At 42.8% G+C, this 23,386-nt stretch overlaps 1 protein-coding gene across 1 annotated transcript; it reads left to right on the top strand.

Annotated features, from left to right (window-relative positions):
* Window positions 1-220: 220 nt before the first annotated feature.
* Window positions 221-11,180, top strand: LOC306739525 (volume-regulated anion channel subunit LRRC8D-like; the record flags this gene model as incomplete). Its single annotated transcript, XM_079221546.1, has 4 exons — window positions 221-358; window positions 1,791-4,045; window positions 6,890-6,981; window positions 8,623-11,180. The coding sequence occupies 4 exons, from the start codon at window positions 221-223 to the stop codon at window positions 11,178-11,180; spliced, it is 5,043 nt and encodes a 1,680-aa protein (XP_079077672.1).
* Window positions 11,181-23,386: the final 12,206 nt, after the last annotated feature.

Below are 23,386 nucleotides of genomic sequence, written 5' to 3'. Positions count from 1 at the left end.
AGGCGCCTGATAAAAAAAAAAAAAAAAAAAAAATTGAGAATTAAAGTCATTACAATTCATCTTTCATTTGAATGAAGGCGAACAACTTATTGTTGTGAGTTGTTAGAAATCGTAATCTCTTTTATACCGCGTTTGCAATAACGACATTGTTTTTTCCCAACCATTGAATAGACTGAATGTGATATGGGATAATTTTTCCCTATTTTGTTAACAGGGCATCATGATTCCCGTGATGGAATTCCGGCAGTTCTCTGAACAGCAGCCAGCGTTCAGAGTCCTGAAGCCGTGGTGGGACGTGTTCACCGACTACCTGTCTGTAGTCATGCTCATGATTGGTGTCTTTGGATGCACTCTTCAGGTCAGTGACAACGCCTCACCATGATGTCCCTACTTTGGTGAACAGCCGCCTCCTTCATGTTATGTAATGGTTTTGTGCCGCCTGTGTTTCCACTGTAACCATCTGTTCGAAAGTGAAATGTAGCTAATGCACGCTAATGTGACTTCAGTTTAAACGGCTACATGTTTGTGAGATAAAAGGAGTTGTCTTACTATTTTTGTCAGTACATCTAGAGTGATTTAATTCACTGGGGCTCTCTGCTAGAACATTACTGCCCTGCCTCGTGCATTGGCAGCAGCTCAAAAGCACTAATTCATTGCTTTTACAACCTGGACTGTGTACAGCAAAGGGAGCATTCAGCCCAACAGGAGTTCACCAATGGAAACATTTACCCACCCATCCCCTTTTAGTAAACACAAGATTCCAAACTCCTGTGGCCTGGTGCTTAACTTTTCTCTCTGTGAGGAATAGCACAGTTTGTTGGCTCCCGCGATGCTTTGTAGTGTAAATCCTGGAAATTATACCAAAACATTTTTGAGAAAAACTGTTAACAGGATATTTATCAGCCTGGGAGCAGCTATTGTTTCCCACTCTCACTGTAACAGTGTTTGGACATGGTTGAATAGTTAGTGCGTCGAGAGGATAATTATTTATGTTGCTAAGTTTACATTATAAGTCAGACCATTATCAACATGTCCCTTTGTGTAATTACTTCACACAACATTCCCCGCATTTAGAGTTAAAGGGAGAAATACAGAAAGAGCGACTGAGTTCTAAAAATTCTGCAGATCAGCTCTTCGGAGACCCCAGCAGACCTGACTGCATTTTAGTCTGTGATGTGCTGCAACACAGCTGCATTGACCTTTGTTTCGTAATATTGTCCCTTTGCATTCACAATTTAAGTTTGTTTGCGCTTAACATACTGCAATAGTTTCAGACTATCTGACAGTTTAGAATCAGACAGCTTGACAAAGTGCACAAAATCTCAGGCATGCAACCATTGAATGAAAGCGTTCATTTCCTGTTGTTGAAGAGTGAAGCAGCTGTTTTTCTCAACTTGTCCTGTGCGGTAAACACTAAAGACAGTTCTTGTTTACTGATGCCAACTTTTGGCCAATATTCAGTATGTTTACATGCACTCAGGACACCGAGTTTATCAGAGAAATACGGTTACTCAAGTAATCAGAAAACAGTTCGGCCTGGTCACTCTAAATCCTTGTACACACGCAGGACGGTGAGGTAATTTATTTTACCTTTAGCACAGCTCTTCGTTGGCAGTGAGTCAATGCATTATTGCGGATGGCAAGGAGCTGATGTGGTGTGCTGCGATATTTCCTCGACGGTGGTACCTCAGGTTGTATTTAGTTTTCCGCCAGGTACAAAGGTGTGTCCATGTACCGTCCCCCGGAGCAAACTAATCTTTCTTTTTTTTTCCTCACTCTTTTTGTTTTAGGTAATGCAAGATAAAATCATATGCCTTCCTCTGAGAGTCTCGTCGCTCTCGGTGAACACAAGTGAAGTGGAATCAAAGTCACTGTTACAACTGCAATCCAATATTTCAGCCCCACCGAGAGAAATGACAGGTCTGAAAACCGATCTGGATCTTCAACAGTACAGTTTCATCAACCAGATGTGTTACGAGAAGGCTCTGCACTGGTACGCCAAGTACTTCCCTTATTTGGTTCTTATACACACTCTCATTTTCATGGTGTGTAGCAACTTTTGGTTCAAATTCCCTGGCTCGAGCTCTAAAATAGAGCATTTCATCTCCATGCTCGGCAAGTGCTTCGACTCTCCCTGGACCACACGAGCTTTGTCGGAGGTGTCCGGAGAAAATACTGAGGAAAAGGAAGATAAAAAGAGCGCCACCTTGAGGTCCACCATCGCTTTGTCTCCAGGAGAAGGAAGTCTGGAGACACTAGAGAAGACACAGTCCCTTCGGTCAATCCCAGAAAAGATTGTAGTGGAAAAGCCATCAGCAAGTGCTCTTGACAAAAAAGAGGGTGAACAAGCCAAAGCTCTTTTTGAAAAGGTGAAGAAGTTCCGTTTGCACGTTGAGGAAGGGGACATCCTCTATCTTATGTACGTTCGACAGACAGTGTTCAAGGTGTTCAAATTCCTCCTGATTATTGCTTATAATAGTTCCCTTGTGAATAAAGTGCGGAATAGAGTGCGTTGTGAAGTAGAGATCCAGGACATGACGGGCTACAAAGAATTTGAATGTAACCACACAATGGCTCATCTGTTTTCCAAGCTGGCCTACTGTTACCTGTGTTTGGTGGCCGTCTATGGCTTGACAAGCCTTTACACCTCTTACTGGCTGTTTTACCGCTCACTCAAAGAGTACTCCTTTGAGTATGTGCGACAGGAAACCGGCATCAACGACATCCCAGACGTCAAGAACGACTTTGCTTTCATGCTGCACATGATTGATCAGTATGACCCTCTGTATTCAAAGCGGTTTGCCGTTTTCCTCTCCGAGGTCAGCGAGAACAAACTGAAACAGCTCAACCTCAACCACGAGTGGACCGCGGAGAAATTGCGTCTGAGACTGCAGACTAACGGCAACAACAGACTTGAACTTCAGCTCTTCATGCTCCCTGGGTTACCCGACCCTGTCTTTGAGTTGACGGAGCTGCAGTCCCTCAAGCTGGAGATCATCAATAATGTCACCATCCCTGCCTCCATCTCGCAGCTGGAAGACCTGCAGGAGCTGTCTCTTTACCAGTGCTCTTTAAAGTTGCACACAACAGCTACCTCGTTCCTCAAAGAGAACCTGAAAGTGCTTCGCGTGAAATTCGATGACAACAGGGAACTTCCTCACTGGATGTATGGCCTTCGCAACCTCGAGGAGCTCTATCTCACCGGGTCTCTATGCCCTGATGTCTCCAAAAATATAGTTCTTGAGTCGCTGCGGGAGCTGAAGTGTTTGAAAACTCTCTCCCTCAAGAGTAATTTGACAAAAATACCGCAGTCCATAGTGGATGTCTCCAGCCATCTGCAGCGGCTGTACTTTCACAATGATGGCTCTAAACTAGTAATGCTCAACAATCTTAAAAAGATGACCAACCTGATCGAGCTGGAGCTGGTACGTTGTGATCTGGAACGCATACCGCACGCAATCTTCAGCCTGACGAATCTGCAAGAGCTTGACCTCAAAGAGAACAACCTTCGCTCAATAGAGGAGATCATTAGCTTCCAACATCTTCGAAAACTCATTTGCCTCAAACTTTGGTACAATGGCATCATGTATATCCCAGAGCACATCAAGAAGCTCGGCAGCCTAGAGCGCCTCTACTTCAGCCACAACAAGATCGAGGTATTGCCTTCGCACCTCTTCTTGTGCAACAAGCTTCGCTACCTGGACCTGTCCAACAATGACATCAGGTTCATCCCTCCAGAGATTGGAGTCCTTCAGAGTCTACTGTATTTCTCTGTCACCTGTAACAAAATCGAAAGTCTACCGGATGAGCTGTTCTTTTGCAAGAAACTCAAAACGCTGAAGCTCGGCAAGAACTCGCTGTCCATACTCTCGCCAAAGATTTCATACTTAGCTCTACTGACATACTTGGACCTCAAATGCAACCACTTTGAGAATCTGCCACAAGAGCTCGGTTGCTGTCGTGCTTTGAAGCGCAGTGGTCTTATTGTGGAAGAGACACTGTTTGAAACTCTGCCTTCTGATGTCAGGGACGAAATGAAGGCTGAGTGAGACGCCTTATTGTAGCCACAGTGCCTGCTGTCTACCTATTCAGAAAATGTGTTTTCTATGAACTCATTACCATACGTACACTACTGTTAAGTTATTTTTCCTGTTTCCTTCACAGAGGGAAAAATGACTTATTCATATAATGTCACATTGTGGTTGCAAAAGGGTTCTTGTTTAGTGTTTTGACATTTATCCAGCCACAAATTGTTCTTAAAGGAGCAGTTCTAGCTGAGAGTTAGCTGCTAGCTTAGCACCAAGACCCCCCCAGCACCTCTGAAGCTAACCAATGAACACGTCATAGCTTGTTTGTTTCATCTGCACAAAAAAGTTAATGTAAAAATGGCAAGTTGTGGTGTTATGGAGAGTCACATGCTGGCCTATGCTTTGGCTTGGTGCAGTTCCTGGAGTCTCTTAATTAGGGATGGGTGATACCAAATATGTTTTCTTTGATATAATACTTTTTTATTCAATTTTAACGATGTCAATACCAATTAACTTATACTAATCATATCTTAAATGGGAATGTTATTTTTTCAAAATAATGGGAACATTTATTACAAAAACAGAATCAGAATCAGCTTTAATGGCCATGTAAGTTTGCACATACATGGAATTTGACTCCGGTTTCACTTTGCTCTTCGTACTTATACACACACAATATACAGTAAACAAGATAACTATAAAAATAACTGTTGAGTACAATAACCAAAAACGTTGTTACTAAGTGCAAAAAATAAATAAATTGTGCAGTGTTTTACATAAAATACTATGAATAAATAATTAGCTCCCTTAAAACTTTCAAGTTGTGGTGTTTTTAAATGCTGGAGGTTACTTGTGTGACACTTTTGCACTATTGTCACAAATAGTGAAAAAAGTAGCGCCACATCCCGCTACTTTTCCTTTCTGCCATTCTTCGATGTTTGAAGTTGAAGTGTGCAACTGTGCGCCAGGTTGTGGTGTCCCATTGGTTTCCACTGTCATGTGGCACGAGTCAGGTAAATATGTCAGGGCTGGTTTGGTTTTGGCAAAAACATTATACAAAAGTAATGAAAGAAGAGAAAGAAGTGATGTAGCATCCACGTTTGTATTTATATATATATATATATATATATATATATATATATATATATATATATATATATATATATCGATATACATCAATATTTATTCTCAACACCAAATGAGTAGGTCGTAAGTATCAAAGTAGCAATATCACAGTATCAATCCGCACACCCCCTCTCCTAAATAGTGTGATTTAGAGGTGCTGGTAGGAAGATTTTTTTTTATTATTACTAAACAGAACTAGTCGGGCTACTTCCCTTTGCTTCCAGTCTTTATGCTAAGCTAGCTTTCTCCTGGCTGTGGCCTCACATATAGCCTGCAGACATGCGTGATATCAATCTTCTCATCTAACTCTCGGCCAAAAAGCGAATAAGCCTTTTTCCCTAAATTATGTTTGAATGCATATTTCCTGCCACTGCTAAATGAAATAATTTGATTACGGAATGTAAATCCAAACTGAAGCCCTCACTTAGGGTATGTTTCGGCCAGTAGCCTTAAGTATGCTGTATTGTGTATATACTGTTGCCCTTATAAAGTATTTTATTTTCTTCAAGAGACTGTTAGTTATCATGGATCTAGGCCTACATGTAAAATCTTGGCTGAACAATTCTGTATCTGAAAGATGCCAATTTAAAGTGCATTAAACGTAAAGGACTTGTCACACTGGTGTGTTATTTTTTAAATGTCTTGAAATGTGCGGCTTATTACAAAAATGTTTTATTAGAAACCGTTTTTTGTTGTTGTTAAACCATTCAAAATGTATTTACTTGTGAATCTCACATCTTACGTTGGAATTTCTTCAAGCTCTAACTCCTATTCAAATCTATTTAATTACTTGATATTGGAGCGGGGTCACTGCACATTGCATGTCCCCAATTGTGTTGTGGGATTAGATATTACTCGCTGGTGAGGATTAATAAGGCAAGAAGATTAGTCTATTATTATGCGCACATGAGGCACCAATGAAAAGATAAAGTTGTCTTGAAGCGTCTCGAACCAACATTTTTTAAGTTATTGGGGGATGGGGGTTAGGGAGCTCATTACACAATTTTCCCACCAAAATGTAAGAGCTTGTGGCTGCAATAGAATCATTCCAAGAATAAACTAATAAACTGAATCTGTATTCATCAAATACATGCGTGTGAAGAAGGAAAGTAAAAAGAGGTAAAATATATATTTGCAAATAATGACTGAACTTACAAGGGACGTTGGACTTTTTACAGGGACAATGTACCTTTGGTACTGTTACTGTCCCAGTGCTACCCCAATGGCTATGTTTCTACTGGTGTCCCTTAGGATGGAATGCACATTGTGTGCAAATCAACCATGAACCAAAAAATATGAAGCTAAATAAATATTGGGGGAAACAAGCAGAAACAGTTAATTGAATCATATAACCACACAATATTGTGCAAATACAAATGAGACCCGCAGTGAAACAATGTTGTCTCTCTCTGATGTAATGACTTTTTTTTTTTTACATAAAGATCTACATGTCGCGTTTCCTCTTGTGAAAGGTTTCATCTATTTTCATTTTTGGAATAACCAAACAAAGCTGTGATTTAACTTTAAATGACACCCCTTGCACTTTTACGACGGTCCCTAACGTCAGTGGGTCATCTCATTTGCTACTGTCAATCCCTGCAAGGTTTTTCGTAAAGCTAAATGCAGTACACCGGCTTCTTCTAGCTGTGGAAAACAACAACAACAACAACACGTGTCAAAATCGGGATATTTAACCTGCACATTGCTGCAGAACTGCTGCTACTTGCTGGTCACAGTGAAGACGTACCCGAGGAGCAGCGTGTGAATAACATCGAGCCGGGTACACGCACCTCCAGCAGCCGATGCTGCCGTGCCGGCTGTGCCGCCAGTCGGAGGCAGAGGACCCGACCAATCTGAAGCGGAGTGGGGGGTAGTCAGGCTAAGCTGCTTACAGCCCGGCCAGTAGGCCCACGGTTGAACTGGTGCAAAGAATGGACGGCTTCATCACCGCGGCGAAACATGACGTGTAAAGAGAGGCGTTGGTCTGTACTGCCGGCATCGACCTAACTGGACCAGACCTCCCTGAAGGTGCGTATCTGTGCGCGTCTTTAAGAGACTGTTCATTTCGGTTATTCAAGAGTTACATATGTAACCGCTGCGCTCCGGCCCCGTTATGTGAGCAGGTTATATAGCGTGTGTGTGTGTGTGTGTGCGCGTGTGTATTGGGGGTGGATTTGGTGCGCTATCGTAGATGTGAACGCGTCGTGATTGTCTCTGTCTGGTTAAAACCCAGCTATCGGTGGTGCGTTTAAGGCTTCACGGACATCAGGTTCACTCTTTTTCTGGGTCCATGGAAGCGTCTTTGCTGCTGCAGCCGGTCTCATCCTGCTCTGCAGCCTCGTTGCCAATTCTGACCTTCATGCTTTCAACACAGACAATAGAACAAAGCAGACAAATTCAGACAAAGCCGTGGTGGTCCAGATTTGATTTAGTATTTCCTCTGTTCTCTCTCTATCTGGCTTTGCCTAAAACTGGGGGACACAACCAGTGTGTTCTTTACAGACCTCTGTGTCACATTGGCCAGGAAATATAATTTGTACTGATTTCTTTCAGAATGAAACTGAAATGAATACAGTACATTTGCCATGTTAGGGCTAAATGTGGAACATGACTATTAGAAACACATTGGACTTCAGAGGGACCCAATAGAACACCAGCACACCATCTGGTAATCAACACCTCTCTGTCACTTTCAACAATTTGACCTTATGGCATGGATTTATTACACGGCTGTAGTATTGGATTTCATTGGATTACAGGGGCTTTCTCTTCCTGGTTTCTCTTTTCTGGTCACTCAGAGTGTCTTGCATGAACAGGACCAATGAACAAGGCACTGTCGGATGTAAACAGGATTATGGCCAGACTTAAACTCTGTTGTGTTGTGTGGATATGTTCATCACCACATGAAATCGTTTATAAATGCAGTATTGTTATATGAAAATATTTATCATTAAACTGGTAGTTCCCCCCGACACTTGTCCATTGTCTATAGGAATATAAAAAGATGACAATTCTGTCAAGTTTTATTATATTTACCAGTTTATTCTAATTAATTGTATGTAGCTAAGGTAAAAGCTCTGCAATAGCACAGGATTTTTTTTAAAGTATCCATATTTTGTAAAAAATACTTTTACAACTTGCTGGTCACACAGTTACAAAAACGTTTTGTTTAAAATGGAATTGCCAAGGCAAAGATAGTGGTCCTTTTTAGCTTGAATAAGAGGATGACAAGTACACATGTAAAATAAACCTTACTCCAAAAACATATACTTTATAGCAGACAGGCAAGCCTATATATGTCAAAGTAATGTGGCGATACAGACACAAACAGACCCTTTTTCTGGTCTAATATGCACACTAGAGAAGGTTTTGAAGAAACAAATAAAAAGAAAATCTACTGTGATAAGAATGTTGTATGATTGTAGTGAGATAAATAAAGCATGCTGGTAATTCATATTCTCTGTTGCAGGAATGTTCACCCTCACAGAAGTAGCCGCTCTGAATGACATTCAGCCAACTTACCGAATACTGAAACCATGGTGGGATGTCTTCATGGATTATCTTGGTATTGTCATGCTGATGTTGGCCATATTTTCTGGAACAATGCAGTTAACTAAAGACCAAGTGGTTTGTCTTCCCATTCTGGAGCAAACTCCGGAGGGGGCTGGAGGCTTCTTAGGACCCCAACCACCAGAGACCGCTGATAGTTTATGGAACAAAGAAAGTGCCATTGGAGAGCAAGCCGCTCCTTTGATGGCTAAAAAGCCTCCTGATAGCATTGGCCCCACAATTCCCTTCCCCCCGACAGGTTCTTTTGGGCAGCCTCAGCCTACAGGCGTCAGGACCAAACTTGATTTTCAGCAGTATGTTTTTATCAACCAGATGTGCTACCACGTCGCCCTCCCTTGGTATTCCAAATATTTCCCATACCTCGCTCTAATCCACACTATTGTATTAATGGTCAGTAGCAACTTCTGGTTCAAGTACCCGAAGACAAGTTCCAAAATAGAACATTTTGTTTCCATACTTGGAAAATGCTTTGAATCCCCCTGGACTACGAAAGCTCTATCTGAGACGGCGTACGAGGACTCGGAGGAAAACAAGCAGAGACTGGCTGGTGCCTCCTCCCTCCTGAAGCATCTGTCCACATGCAGCGAGGAGGGGAGTCCAAACCAGTCCGCCCCGTTGCTGACTAAATCCGGGGTTACTTTTTCTGCGGAGAAGCTCGTGAGTGAAGTTCCCGCCATGACCATACTGGACAAGAAAGACGGCGAGCAAGCAAAAGCCCTGTTTGAAAAAGTACGGAAATTCCGTGCCCACGTGGAAGACAGTGACTTGATTTACCGGCTGTACGCCATACAGACGGTCATCAAAACGATCAAATTCATTTTGATCCTGTGCTACACGATGACTTTTGTTGCCTCTATAGATTTCGACCACGTGTGTGAGCCTGAAATAAAGCATTTGACTGGATACAGCAAGTTCCATTGCACGCACAACATGGCGTTCATGATAAAGAAACTCCTCGTTAGTTACATTGCTCTCATATGCGTTTATGGCGTGATCTGTATGTACACTCTGTTCTGGCTTTTTCGGAGACCTCTTAAGGAGTATTCCTTTGAAAAAGTCAGAGAGGAGAGCAGCTTCAGCGACATTCCAGACGTCAAGAATGACTTTGCGTTCCTCCTCCACATGGTCGATCAGTACGACCAGCTGTATTCAAAGCGGTTTGGCGTGTTTCTCTCCGAGGTGAGCGAGAACAAACTTCGGGAGATCAGCCTGAACCACGAGTGGACCTTTGAGAAGCTGCGGCAGCACGTGACGCGCAATTCTCAAGAGAAGTTGGAGCTCCATCTTTTTATGCTCTCCGGCGTGCCAGATGCCGTGTTTGATCTCACGGATCTGGAAATCCTTAAATTAGAACTGATCCCAGAGGCCAGAATAACTGCTAAGATCTCACAAATGACAAACCTCCAGGAGCTGCACTTCTATCACTGTCCGGCCAAAGTTGAACAGACTGCTTTCATTTTCCTCCGTGACCACCTCCGGTGCCTTCATGTCAAATTTACAGATGTCGCTGAGATTCCTAGCTGGGTATACTTGTTGAAGAACTTAAGGGAACTGTACTTGGTTGGCAACCTGAATTCCGAAAACAACAAAATGATCGGCCTTGAGTCTCTGCGAGACCTCAGGCACTTGAACATTCTGCACCTCAAAAGCAACCTCACAAAGATCCCGACAAACATAACGGATCTGTCCCCGCATCTCATCAAGCTGGTCATTCATAACGATGGCACAAAGCTCTTGGTTCTAAATAGTTTGAAGAAAATAATGAATCTTGCAGAACTGGAGCTTCTCAACTGTGAGCTGGAGCGCATCCCCCATGCTATTTTCAGTCTGACCAACCTCCAGGAACTGGATCTGAAGTCCAACAACATTCGTACCATCGAGGAGATCATCAGCTTCCAGCACCTCAAGAGACTGACGTGCCTCAAACTTTGGCACAACAGAATCATCACCATTCCCTTGTCAATTAGCTATGTCAAAAACCTTGAGTCGCTCTATCTCTCACACAACAAACTTGAGTCTCTACCCTCATCGTTATTCACCCTTCTCAAGTTAAGGTACCTCGATGTCAGCCACAACTCCATCGTGGTGATACCGCTGGAGGCTGGCTTTCTGCAGAACCTCCAACATTTCGCCATTACAGGCAACAAAGTCGAGGTAGTTCCCAAGCAACTGTTCAAGTGCAACAAACTGAAGACCTTGTGTCTCGGCCACAACTGTATCTTCTCCATTCCGGAGAAAGTTGGCCAACTCTCGCAGCTGACACACTTGGAACTGAAGGGAAACTGTCTGGATCGCCTCCCGGCTCAGCTCGGTCAGTGCTTCCTTTTGCGCCGGGGCTGCTTGATCGTGGAGGATCATCTCTTCGACTCGCTCCCCATGGAGGTGAAAGAAAGCATCAATCAGGAATCTAGTGTTTCTTTTCCAAACGGTTGCAAGTGTCTAAGTGATGGACGGTAGTCACAACCTACATGGCGTTTCATCTTCGTGGTACAGACGTCTTCTTTTTTTTATTTTTATCGTGCCATTAGAAAAAAGTTGTCCAAGGTACTCTACTGGTACACTTCATGATGTTTTAGCACAGGAGACATTTTAGATGAACTCCAGACATGATCATGGTTTGTATCGTGTCAATATATATTTATATTATTATTTTTAAGTTAATGTAGGGACATGGTAGCAGTTAAATCACTCTGCTTATATTTTGTACCTTTCTTATGCAAAACGTATCTCCAGTGGACATTTGTATCATTTTGAAACTGTCCCCCTTTTTATCTTTTTGATCTACACTTGATTGACTTCAATTTAGAGGCCCGGTTTACTCAAATTACATAGCAAAAAATCTCACTCTCTTTTAATGGTATCTAGCAGTGCAAGTAGTTTTGAAATTCCTCAAATAAAATGGTTGTAGAATTTGGTCCGTGGTGCTCACAGCAATAGAATATTGTATTTAACAAAAATTCAACAGTGACATTGTATTTCCAGTAACAGCATCACAATTATCCTGAATAGGACCTTGCAGTTTTTATTACACCTACATTTGAGCAAAGAAGTGTTCTTGGTGTAACTTGTTTACAGCAAGTGTGTTGATTATCCAGAGAGACTGGGACGTTGCTTCTGGAAGGAGACGTTGCTTCTGGAAGGAGACGTTGCTTCTGGAAGGAGACGTTGCTGTTGAAACATTCCGTTGCACTCTAATTGTATTGGGATGCAGGCAGAAATCTCAGGTATGGATATCTCAAAACCTGAACGATTAAATACAAAATAAATAAAATGAGCTAATATGTTTATTTTTGTTATTTGGGTGAACCTTTTTAGAAAAAAAAAATCCATTAAAGATCCAATTGCTAGCTACTCCCGTATTGTCGTATACAGGCCTAGATCTGGTATCATGGTCCTTATGCATTCCAATTTGAATATACTTATTCAATATTTTGAAAATATATTTTTAACGCACCACAGTGATGACGGCTCCCATCTGATCCTTTTCTCTACATGTTGAAAAGTCTTTTGCACCATTATTTTTGATGAAGTAGATTATTTTTCTTCTAAGAAGTAGGCAGTAGATTGTTTCCGTTCTTGTGTACAGCAAACCCCCAATGATGTTTTTCATTAGTTTTACTTTTGCTTGTTTAATTCGCTGAGACACCCCAGGTCAAACATTTTAAACTGATAGATATCGCCATGAAACCATACATATACAAATGAGGCATTATCTAATGGTAACGTTTAATGAATTTAAGATAGAGTAAAATAAGTACCTACATGTGTACTTGGTATGTTTCTTCTGAGAAAAAGATGTTGTTATGGAAGCCATTTTACCCAAAATCTCAAAATTGATTAGTCCATGAAAAAAGTATGTTTTTTGCCTGGGTGCCCTCGCTTTAATTACATTTTATTCATGTAAACAGTGTATTTAACATGCATTGTGTGTGTTCTTTGTATGTATTTATGATCTCATTGTCTGTTATCTGTTCTTCTCTCTGCACAGCACTAAAATGTGCTACATGAATAAAATGATTTATTACACTGTTATTATGTTTACTCACGACTAGAAAAATAAGCCAAAATTGCTCTGCAAAGCTGCTTTTGCACAAAACAACAAACATATTTGGAATTATTCTAAATAATAATCAGCAGGGAGGGCCGATCCCAGCTGACATTGGGCGAAGGCCGGGTACACTAGTCTTCCTCAGGGCAACGAGAGACAGACAACCATTCATGCTCACATTCACACCTATGGGCAATTTTAGAGTCTCCGATTATCCAGAGCTGCATGTCTTTGGACTGTGGGAGGAAGCCGGAGAACCCGGAGGGGACCAACGCTGCCACAGGGAGAACGTGCAAACTCCTCACAGAAGGACCGCCCGGACCAGTGATCGAACCCGGGCTCATCTTGCTCAGGTGACAGTGCTAGCCACTACACCACTGTGCATCCCGCTTTGTTAACATCAAAATCCTAAATTACTAATACATAATGACCTAAAAACAATGTAACTGGGTTAGCCAATTGTGGGTTGTATTCATTCATTCACACAATACAGCAGTGGTCGCTGCCATCACTACTGGTGGAGATCTGCATTTCACTGAGTGCACCTTCTCTAGTTCAACATAACGCTCATGAATGTCATGAATGTCATGAATGGCATGTGGCAATTTTCCTATCATTTCCCACACTGTGTTCCCCTAACTTCCATTAATTAAGTGCGGTTCAAATTTGTCAAACTCAGATAAATTCCAGCAGTGTTTTTCTTCACTTGATATAATTATGAAAGACTCTGGATGTGACAATTGAGGCTTTTATATATAACTGAACACATTTCTTAGATGGTGTCGCTCTCTGGTGGAAGTAAATAGTTACTACATTTTGTTACAGAATCATTTTTACTGTTGCTTTGAATCATAGTGAGATTAATTAGATGAAGTTGTGGGTATATATACTGTATATATTTGCTTGAGTGGCTTCAACAAACAACTGTGCTACTCGCACAAACATCATACCTATATATTTAGAGATTCCAGTTCCACCATAAATTGCAAATAATAATTTTGCTCAGGTTTGATATCAACTGACTTTTAAATATTCTAATATAGATTAGGATTTGAGAAACAAATTTAAAATCACATTGCAGTATAGCATATCAGTACAAACATGATAATCTGACATGGTTAACAGAGTAAAACACAATGCAAGAGGATTACAATCTTACAGCAGCCCAAACTCTTACAAGTTGATGAACTGGAGACCTTAAACTTTGCGTAAAGACAATGGATGGAAATATGACAGTTGGTAATCTCAAGGTTTTGAAATTCATGCAAATTTGGCATTACGTCGTCTTTTCAATTCGTTGGTTCTGTCGGTGAGGTTCACTAGTTGTGGTCCTGTACAACAGTATGGGAGGTACAGAATGTGGAAAAAATATATTCTGAAACGTATTATTTTCTGAACCACAATTATAAAAAAATAGCATAAATATAAAATGCTATGAATGCTAAACGTATTCGCCGCACTCCAGCTTCTGTTTAAATGTATTTGCTATTTGAACGCAGTGTTGCTACGCTGTAATGTATTCTGATTAGAGCATGTGTTTTCACCTAGCGGGCGTTCGGTTTTAGCCTAGCATGCTTCAAAGCCTGTCTGTTCTTTGCAACACATCCTCACCCCGCCCCCTCCAACTCGTCAAATACCGCCGCGTACACAAATTCTTCCTGAACTATATGTACGGGGGACAAAACGTCCTCGAGCCAGACTTTGATTGTGACGATCGTGCCATTCGGCTCCCCGGTTCTGCGCCGGGAGGAATGAGCACATGCCGTGAGGACTCTGGCCGAGCAGCAGAGGGAGGGGGTGCGTGACTCTAAGCCGGCCTGACACCGAGGTTGTTAGAAGCCCGCCATCAGGTGGATGAAGAAAAACACACCGCCCACAGTCCAGCCTTCATTACTCCCTTGGAATCAAGCGGCGGGCTTAGCACTCGTCACAAACACTTAGCGTGCGCTCCACACGCCTGGCACCGTCGGCCATATTTGTATCAAGTGGTCATCATGGAACCAATGGCCGTCAGCCCACGCCCGCGAACCTGGGGACCGAGCTAACACGAATAGGTTGACTGGCTCCCCAATCTGTGCGTCTCCTGTGTTCCAGAGCGTTCCAGTCTGACACGAGACGAGTCATTGCTTTAACGACCTGCTGTGCGTTCCCCGCTTTGACGCCCCGGCTCGTCCTTGGCAGACAACATATTCCTAGCAAACGCAAGGTGTTTATCGAGGATGAGGAGCACTTGTGTATACGCACCGATTTAGCGGCGGGAGGAATTCATGTGAATTGGGAACCGTTTCACCGGCAGTTTATTCTCTCTCCCTGGTATCTCCGGTAATAAGGCGTAAGCGTTTATTTGGTATACGGCCTTGCTGCGAATTCTGGGGGATCTGCATGGGGCCTGCTGCTCCGCTGGTGCCCCCGAGGAACGAGGCAGATATTCAGCGACAGCACTTTGTGAGCACTTGCACAGCTGATGAGCTGTAATTATGTTTTAATTATTTCTGTAGGGCATCTTTCTCTCCCGACATGACCCCCCCCTCCCCCCTCCTCCCGCTACAAATTAAGACATTCGGTATTTTGAAAACATTTGGTGATGAAACTCTCTTCAGTCCACTAATTACTCCACACAGCCTCGTGTCAGTACCCATAGACAGCGGCTTTGATGTCTACTGGCCGGGATGATAATCAAGGGCACAGATCGCATGTGATAGGCCGTAATTGGGACAAGTTGTTTGAAAAAAAAAAAGGAGAAGAAAAAAAAAAAAAGGGGGGGGGGGGGCACCACATGACTTTGACGGTTGCTTTTGCACAGCCACTGCTCCGGGAGACACTCACCCCACCCCCCACCCCAACACCCACCCACCCTTCCCCCCATCCTGTGCCCACGGGTGAGGAAGCCTTGTCACTTATTAAGGAGGCTGTTGCCACGAAGTGACAGATGTCCTGATGTGATCTGTCTGCATCTTTGGCCTCCATCTGTCTTGTTAGTACAAATAGTTAAGGATTGGTGTGAGGAGGGAGCGTTCGTATATGTTAAATGCATTGGAAGCTCTTGTTTGCCGAGACCGGCTCCCCTGGCAATCCCTCCACAACAATCTCCCCAGCACTTCTCTTCCACGCCTTGTTTTTTTTTTTGTGTTTTTTTCAAGGTTTCCCTGCCTCCCTCCACCACTTCTGCAGGCCCTGATGTTTCGGGTTCAGTGCCACTGAACCATCTCCCAATCTCCATCTTTTTTCTCTTCGCTTCGCTCCCTGCTTGGCAGGGAGAGATTAGGGGCTCGGGTCCTGGGGTGCGTATCCCACCCTCTCTCTGGTCCTCACACCCTCCCTCTCTTCACCCATCCTGGGAGATTCAAATCCTTTTAGCTTCTTCCTCAGGTAAAATTGCCAAGGACCTTGTGTGCCCTGGGTTCCCCTGGAGGTAAAATCTATAATGGAGTTTTGATTTAAGCAAGAACAGCCTTGAAAATGGACTTCTTTAACCAGGTAGCTGCCTCGCAGAAGGTCAACAGTACTCCAGGTGGACACAACATGCCACAACTGTGTTAGAAAAAGGCAGAACAAAGGAACAGTTTTACTCCAAAGACAGTGACCTGTCGACACGGCTGTAAATAAAAAAAATAACCAAAGTGATTATTCAGTTTCGCTATGAGCATCATGAATCTCTGTTGGCAGAATAACCTCTTATCTACTCTCCTGTCCGTCATTGATTTGTTACGGCTATATGTCAGACTAAATGACTCCAAATGAATGAAATTACAGAAGAAGAAAGAAGAAACACTTGATCAGTTTGCATTCAATCAAGTTTTTTTTGCCACCTTGACTCAAAGACAGAGGGCACCAAAGCCTCAGTTTTGGAAAGACTGCTGTTCAAATCAAAGTGCTGTGCAGACAAAGTTATCATATTACTATTATTAAATCATCATCAGCACAGAGGATTTAAAGTGCTCTGTGTATTTACTGCTTAGTGTATTTTGTAATTGTATTCTAACCGTGGCCACAAGCCAGAGAGGGGTAGGGTCAACAAATATTATATTTGAGTTGCTGCCGATGAAAATGACAAAAAAACAGGTAATACTACTAGTACTACTAATAATAATAATAATAGTAATAACTAAAATAAATAATATGTGTATTAATAATCGACATATCAATAATAATATTGAAAACAATAATATTAATAACAATAATAATCATAATAATAGTAATTTGGTATTTGCTGTATTATTCTGTTTATTTTTGTTTCATTTTAAAGTATCTGTGGACACAGTTGCAAAGGTGCCATTTAACATGAATCACATGAACAGACAGTGAGCCTCATCACAACACCAGATGTTTCAGACGAGTGACAGAGTTTGAGAATTAGACATTTCGCACAAATATGCTTCATTACCACTTTATTGATGTACCCTCTGCTGACGTTCAATTATTCATCAGCCACTCAAAAAGGAGAGAAAAAAGACTGTTTGCTCTGCCTCAATTTATGCTCCGTATCAAAACAGAAACCGCATCCCTGCTGCAGCTATAATCTTAGCTAATCAGCGTCATTTAATGCACTTAGCAGCAGTGTTTCAAATTCAAATGAAACACTTGTGCCGAAAAGCAATCGCCGTCTGCCCTAGTTCTCATCGATGGTGGGTTTGTCAAAGTGATGCAATTGGTCATTACCTCACATCAGACGCCTCTGAGACATAATTCTGCCTGACAGTTGGATTCGAGCTTTGACAGCCTCGAACTTGTTGAGTTTTCTCTAAATACTTGCCACTGCAATGAGTTAAACATCCCCCGGAGGCACCGCAGAGTTTTCCTTTTGAACAAACACCCGAGGGACGCCAAGCTGGGAATGCACGAGGAACTGGAGGTCTTACGGAGAGGGCTGTTTGGGTTTATCTAATGGTACAATGGGTAATTTCTTCTGCCACTGCGGAGGGAGGGTAAGAAAGCCGGATGAAAAGCGAGAAGGGAGTATGTTTAAGAGAGAATCTTTATCTGGGCTTAATATCCCATGCTCAAGCAGAGTGGAGGATTTTTTTGTTGTACAGATCTCTTTTGTCAGATCCTACCTACCCATGGAAGACCCAGGGGCACTCTAAGAACATACGCATCACCTAGATTTGCCTTCCAGCCCACTTCTCTCCAGCGATTGCACCCTCTCCCCGCCGGCTTCTTTGTGTAGAAGAGACGAAGCGAGCATTTTGGAAATCAAATCTCAGTTTGTCGGCTGTTAAAACTGGAGCAGACTTCAATTTGAATAGATTTATCTCAACATAATTGTTCTGAGCGCGCACACGCGTGAGAGCCCCTCTTCTTCTTCTGTGCTTTGTATGGTTGTGATGTAAAAAAAGAGAATTGGGGGGGGGGGAGGTCTGAATCTCCCCGTTTGCACCATTGAGAATCCCTTCAAGGATGGCAAACGCTATCCTCCACTAGACTCAAACTTATGTACAATCAACACTGGCACGTTCAGAATCTGATTACTTCCATCCATGCTGGTATCGGTGCGCTCATGTCTCCGAACGCGCCCCGGAGGCCCCGAGACCTCGGAACGAATTCCGGCTTCGGTCTCTGAAGGCCGAACCACTTTGCAGGGAGGATTCAGGCAAGGGAGCAGGTTGGTCGTCATTGTCAAGAAGGAGTGCACAACACTGCTGGGACAAAGGAAGGCACTGGTGAAAACAGGAGGTGAGTGGAACAGGCTGAGGTGAAGATGGGGGTGGAGGGGGATTGGGGGGGGTTGAAGAGAGTCCCAATGCTCCCTGCCAGCGATGACCAGAGTGTCCATCAGCGAGGTCTCACGGGTGCCCGCTGAAACAGCAGCGCTGGCAGAACTAGAAAAACACCCACCCTGGGAAAGTGCTTTTTCTCCCGCCAGACGCAGAGTGATGGATTGGGCCGGCCAGTGCACACAATGCATTTGTGAAGAGAGACAGAGAGGTGGAAGAAGAGGAGGGAGGGGATGGAGGGGCAAGCTCTGTCAGAAAAACACTTCCACTTTACTCCTAGAATGCACTGAAATATTTAAGAGTTTGATATTTATTTCATTATTCCACACATCGGAGGTGAGAATGGACGGACACACGAGCGGAAGCATGCAACAAACAGAAGTGTTGTGGAGCCGCGGTGCTGTGCTGTTACTGTTGCTGTGCTGTATGCTGAAGGTATTTGGAGTAAAGACAAAAGAAACGCCCAGATGAATGTGTTAATGCACCTTTTGTAGCAAAATCGGGGGGAATTACCTTCGATTAAACACCTTGACAACCGAGGGCCTTGGAAAGTAGAGAGTGGATTTCCAGATTGGCCGCGGTGGTCGTTTTTTTCTCCGGAATGATGGAAGTGTATCTACTGAGCGGCGCGCACCAACCACACCTGCCAACCTCAAGAGTCAACAGTATTGATTAAACCGCCGCATCCGCTCAAATCCATCCCCATTTCCTTTGAAGGCGAAAATCATCCTTGATATCTGCCAACAGCTTACTTACTTAGGGATTTCTTCCTTTCCATCTAGGTTGTATTAATTAATGCATGCTTTTCTTAAATTAGCCCTCGGAGGAGCTATAACTCAAATTCCTGTATTTATGAAAGTAATAGGTTGGAGGGAGAGAAAAAAAAAGAAAGAAAAAGAAGCTAAACTGAAATAATTATGCAGTCCAACGCTTTGCTTTGAGAATAAACTGCGAGAAACCTGATGAAATATGAATGTGCATTGGGTGCAAAGATAGTTAAATATTTACAATCATGTGTTAGTCCACAACCCCAGTAAAGATGCTAGTCAACTGCAATAATTGCTTTGCTGCAAAACTTTGCACTTGATCCATGGATTTGTGAGGAGGGAGGGGTTATACAAGTTCAGAGCACTTTTCTTTTTCCAACTGGACACCCATTCAAAATGTATAAATATATACTGAAAACTCCTTGTACCCCCTTGTACAACCCTGTATACGTTCAATTTTTCCACTCGATATAATCAGGCAGGTAGTTGCATCTTAAACAGCAGCCCATACTGCAGTTAAAGAAAGGCCACACTGCAGTAAGATGTTGAGGGAGCCCCCTGAGGGACTGATCTTATATCAGGAGACTGTATATTTCGACGCTAAAGAGGCTATTCAAACCCACCAACGCTTGAATTATTAAAGACACTGTATGTTTCTCAAAGCCTTGATTTAGCTCTTTTGAGGGGCGGGATGTGTGCCGTGTCGGCAGTGATGTGGCCAGAGGTCGGGGATAGCAGGATGGAGGAGGAGGGGTTGTTGTGGGCTATCAGAGGTTGGATTGTTTCTGTTTTCGCCCCCCCCCCCCCTCCCACCAACATCGGACCCCGCGTCCGCTAAAATGGCCTTTTACTCTCTAAGCATGCTTTTACTGCCTTTGAAGAGTTATTTTTGTTGATGAAAAGGATATGCCGCCTCGGTCGAAGCCAACCCCCGGCCATTCACAAGGTTGTTTAATACTTTCCCCTCCGTTTGCCTTATAAATTTATCATCGGTAAAGTATACCAGTGGTCTCATGCCGTAGTACAGGCTTCAAGCTAAGTGGCTGAGGTTGAGTGAGTGAACGGAGGACAGAGAGAGAGAGAGAGAGAGAGAGGAAGAGAGAAACATGGGGAAAAGAGAAACGGTTTAGCAGTGGTTGATCCTTGTTGCGGAGTGGAGGAGTGTGTGCACTCAAGGTTTTAAGACGTTAAAAGTCTCAAATTGGCTTTATCGATGACTCTCTTGATTCCTAGATACAGTACAGAGGCCTCACTTGTTAACAACTTGTATGTTAATGACTTGTATTAGAAGTGATCAATCTACTTTGGATGCAAGCGTTTCCCATTCGCTTTGAAGTGAACACATTGATTGGGTGAGAATATAACAGAATTAAACAATCGCTCCTCCCTAAGTGCTGAGCGCCTGAGAGTGTGCTTGGCTCTCTATTAATAGATTTAAAAAAACAACATGGCTGGTGGAGCACAGATTCCCATGTTAACATTGGACTGGAATACACACGGTGTGGCAGGAGGGATCTAGACAACAAAACGCTTCTCCTTTGGACCCCGGCGGCTGGGATTTACCGCCATTAACGGAGACATATCGTGCTCATTTCCAGGTTCATACTTGTATTTTAGGTTCCTACAACAACACGTTAACATGCTATAATGTATCTCATAATGGCTGTCTGAATTTACCTGTATGAAACGCTCCGTTTTAGCACCTGTCCCTTTAAGGCCCCCTCCCAAAAAAAAAAACATTGATGTGAGTGGAACATCAAATGCTCCACCACCCAAACCTCCACATGTCCTTCCTGCACCGACATTTGCGTAAATTGTGAGATGAGGAACCGTCTAATGAAAATGTAACTCCTATCGACAGCATGCTTGTTCCTCCATTTCAATATTTCTTTACGTACCTGACTTTGCGCACAGGAGTACTTGTCAGTGTCAGGAATACTATTGGAACGGGTAGTGAGTGAAACATATCAGTGAATATGCTTTATTATTAACTAATTTTTTCTGCGGCCCCAAGTGGTCAAAAGTAAATCGTAAAAACGTGGGTTTAAGATTGATCTGAAGTGGAACCAAGAGGCCGAGCTATACCCTTTGCTTTCCCCATCCTTTACACGTAGAACCTCCACCTCTGCTCTCTGTACAGGGTGGAAAGAAGGGACTGCTTATGGATGCCATTCCAGGTGGAATATTGCCGATGCATTGCCCACCCAAACAGATGTCTCTCCTGAATTAGTTACCTCGGGATCCTCCCTGCATACCAAATCAGGGGGGAAACACACACAAGTCGTGCACAATTCTGATTTATTCATCCAGTCTATGCCTCATGCTTAGACAATAGCATGCACATCGATGGCATTAATCACAATTTCATGCAAGGTGGTATACACTGGTATGGATATAACAGTTTGATGCTTTATTGATTATTCTCCCACAAGGATATCACAGATAAATAAATGATACAGCCTTGAAAATCAATCGCTGTCGGGAATTGATATGGCCGTTCTCTCGGAGGCCCCCGAACAACACGCAGGCTGCGGTTGCAATGCAGCGGCACGGTGAGGTGGTCTCGACTTGTCCTCTGTTCGATCATGGTTACATCATTTCCTCTCTTTAAGTGGGAGGGTAAGAAAACCAGTGGAACTCATGATATCATCACCCCCTCTATTCCTCCTCCTCCTCCTCCTCCTCCTTTAGCCGACCACACGGCGCAGCCTTTCTTTATTGATAGTGGGACGCTTGACAAAGCAGGGTAATTAAAGCAATAGTGCCGGTTGGGTTTCATTGATAAAGATTGGAGCCGATGCACCTCTCTGTGGCGTGTCAGCAGCAGAGAGCTCCCGTCCCCTGGATCCCTCATTTCGCCTTTCATCTCCCCCACTCAGCCATGAAAAATTCATCCAAGACCTCCAGAAATATTTATTGTAAAATCTTAGGGAGAAGTGGTAGCACTGAAAAATTCATGGCCTTATTCGCCTCCAACAGCTGTGGACCCCTTAATTAATTTGATTGCTCACATTACACAATAAATTCACTTATACAATATGTATCTGTCCTCTTCCTCAACTTGGTCTAATCAAACAGACACACATACAAGGCTGGTGTGTTTTTTATTCTTTCTTTTTCTTCCCACATACAGTACAGAATATATTTCGGTGTTAATTTAGTTATACTGCCAATGTTTTTCTTTCTTCTTTCACACAATGCCACTATGTGGGAGACCCTAGTAGTGTAGATGTGCAGCCTAGTACAGTGTGAGGAAAAAACTTTCATCGAGATCATGAGATGTCAGTAGAAAGGAATGTTTTTATCCTGTTTAATCTTGGTAAACACTAATCTAAAATGTATCTAAAATAATCTGGAATAAATAGATACATTTAAAAAAATAACTATTGTGCTGCTATTAAAGTAATAATAAATACAATGTATAATATGTTATGTGGTGCCATATGATTTTTTGTGTCATTTAACAATTAGTGGTTCTGGTCTTTCAACGTGTAAAGTAATCACTCAGGCTGTTTTAAGGCCTTTGCTTTGAGCTAAATGCTAACGTTGGCATGCTAACTTTCTCATAATGACAATGCTAACATGCAGGTATAACAACAGATATGTTTGCCAAGGTCACCATTAGTTTAGCTTGTTAGCATAGAATAGCATTAAACCCAAAGTGTCTTGAGTTTTTCAGGTATTTAGTCATGAACAAAAGGATTTGACAAATTAAATTTCAGTGGATCCACCAACATCATTAGGCTTCATCCTCTGGGGATCATGAACATCTGTACAAAACGTCATGGCAGTTCTCACAGCAGTTGTTGAGTTATTTCAGTCTGAACCAAAGCGAACATGGCTAAAGGCGTCCTTTCATGAAGTAACCGAAACAATACAATAGTTATTTATCATCTAAATATAATTTAACGTTTTTCCTGACAGACCGTTAGATGAATTGTGGTAATGACCATCTGTGCTCCACGCTACTTTCTACTGGGATGTCCATTATTTTGCATTGTTTTGATGTGTATTTTTCTTCTTTCACATGTAAAGCTTGACACACATCAGTGGGGCTGCTGTTTATAATGGTGACTGGTGACAGTCATGTCGCTCTGTTCGCGTTCAAATGTGTCATCACAACTAATTTAATGC

Source organism: Taurulus bubalis (assembly GCF_910589615.1).
Source record: "Taurulus bubalis genome assembly, chromosome: 7".
In the NCBI taxonomy this organism is placed as follows: Eukaryota; Metazoa; Chordata; class Actinopteri; order Perciformes; family Cottidae; genus Taurulus; species Taurulus bubalis.
Note: the sequence above shows the minus strand (reverse complement) of the source record. Positions and strands in the feature narration are given on the sequence as shown.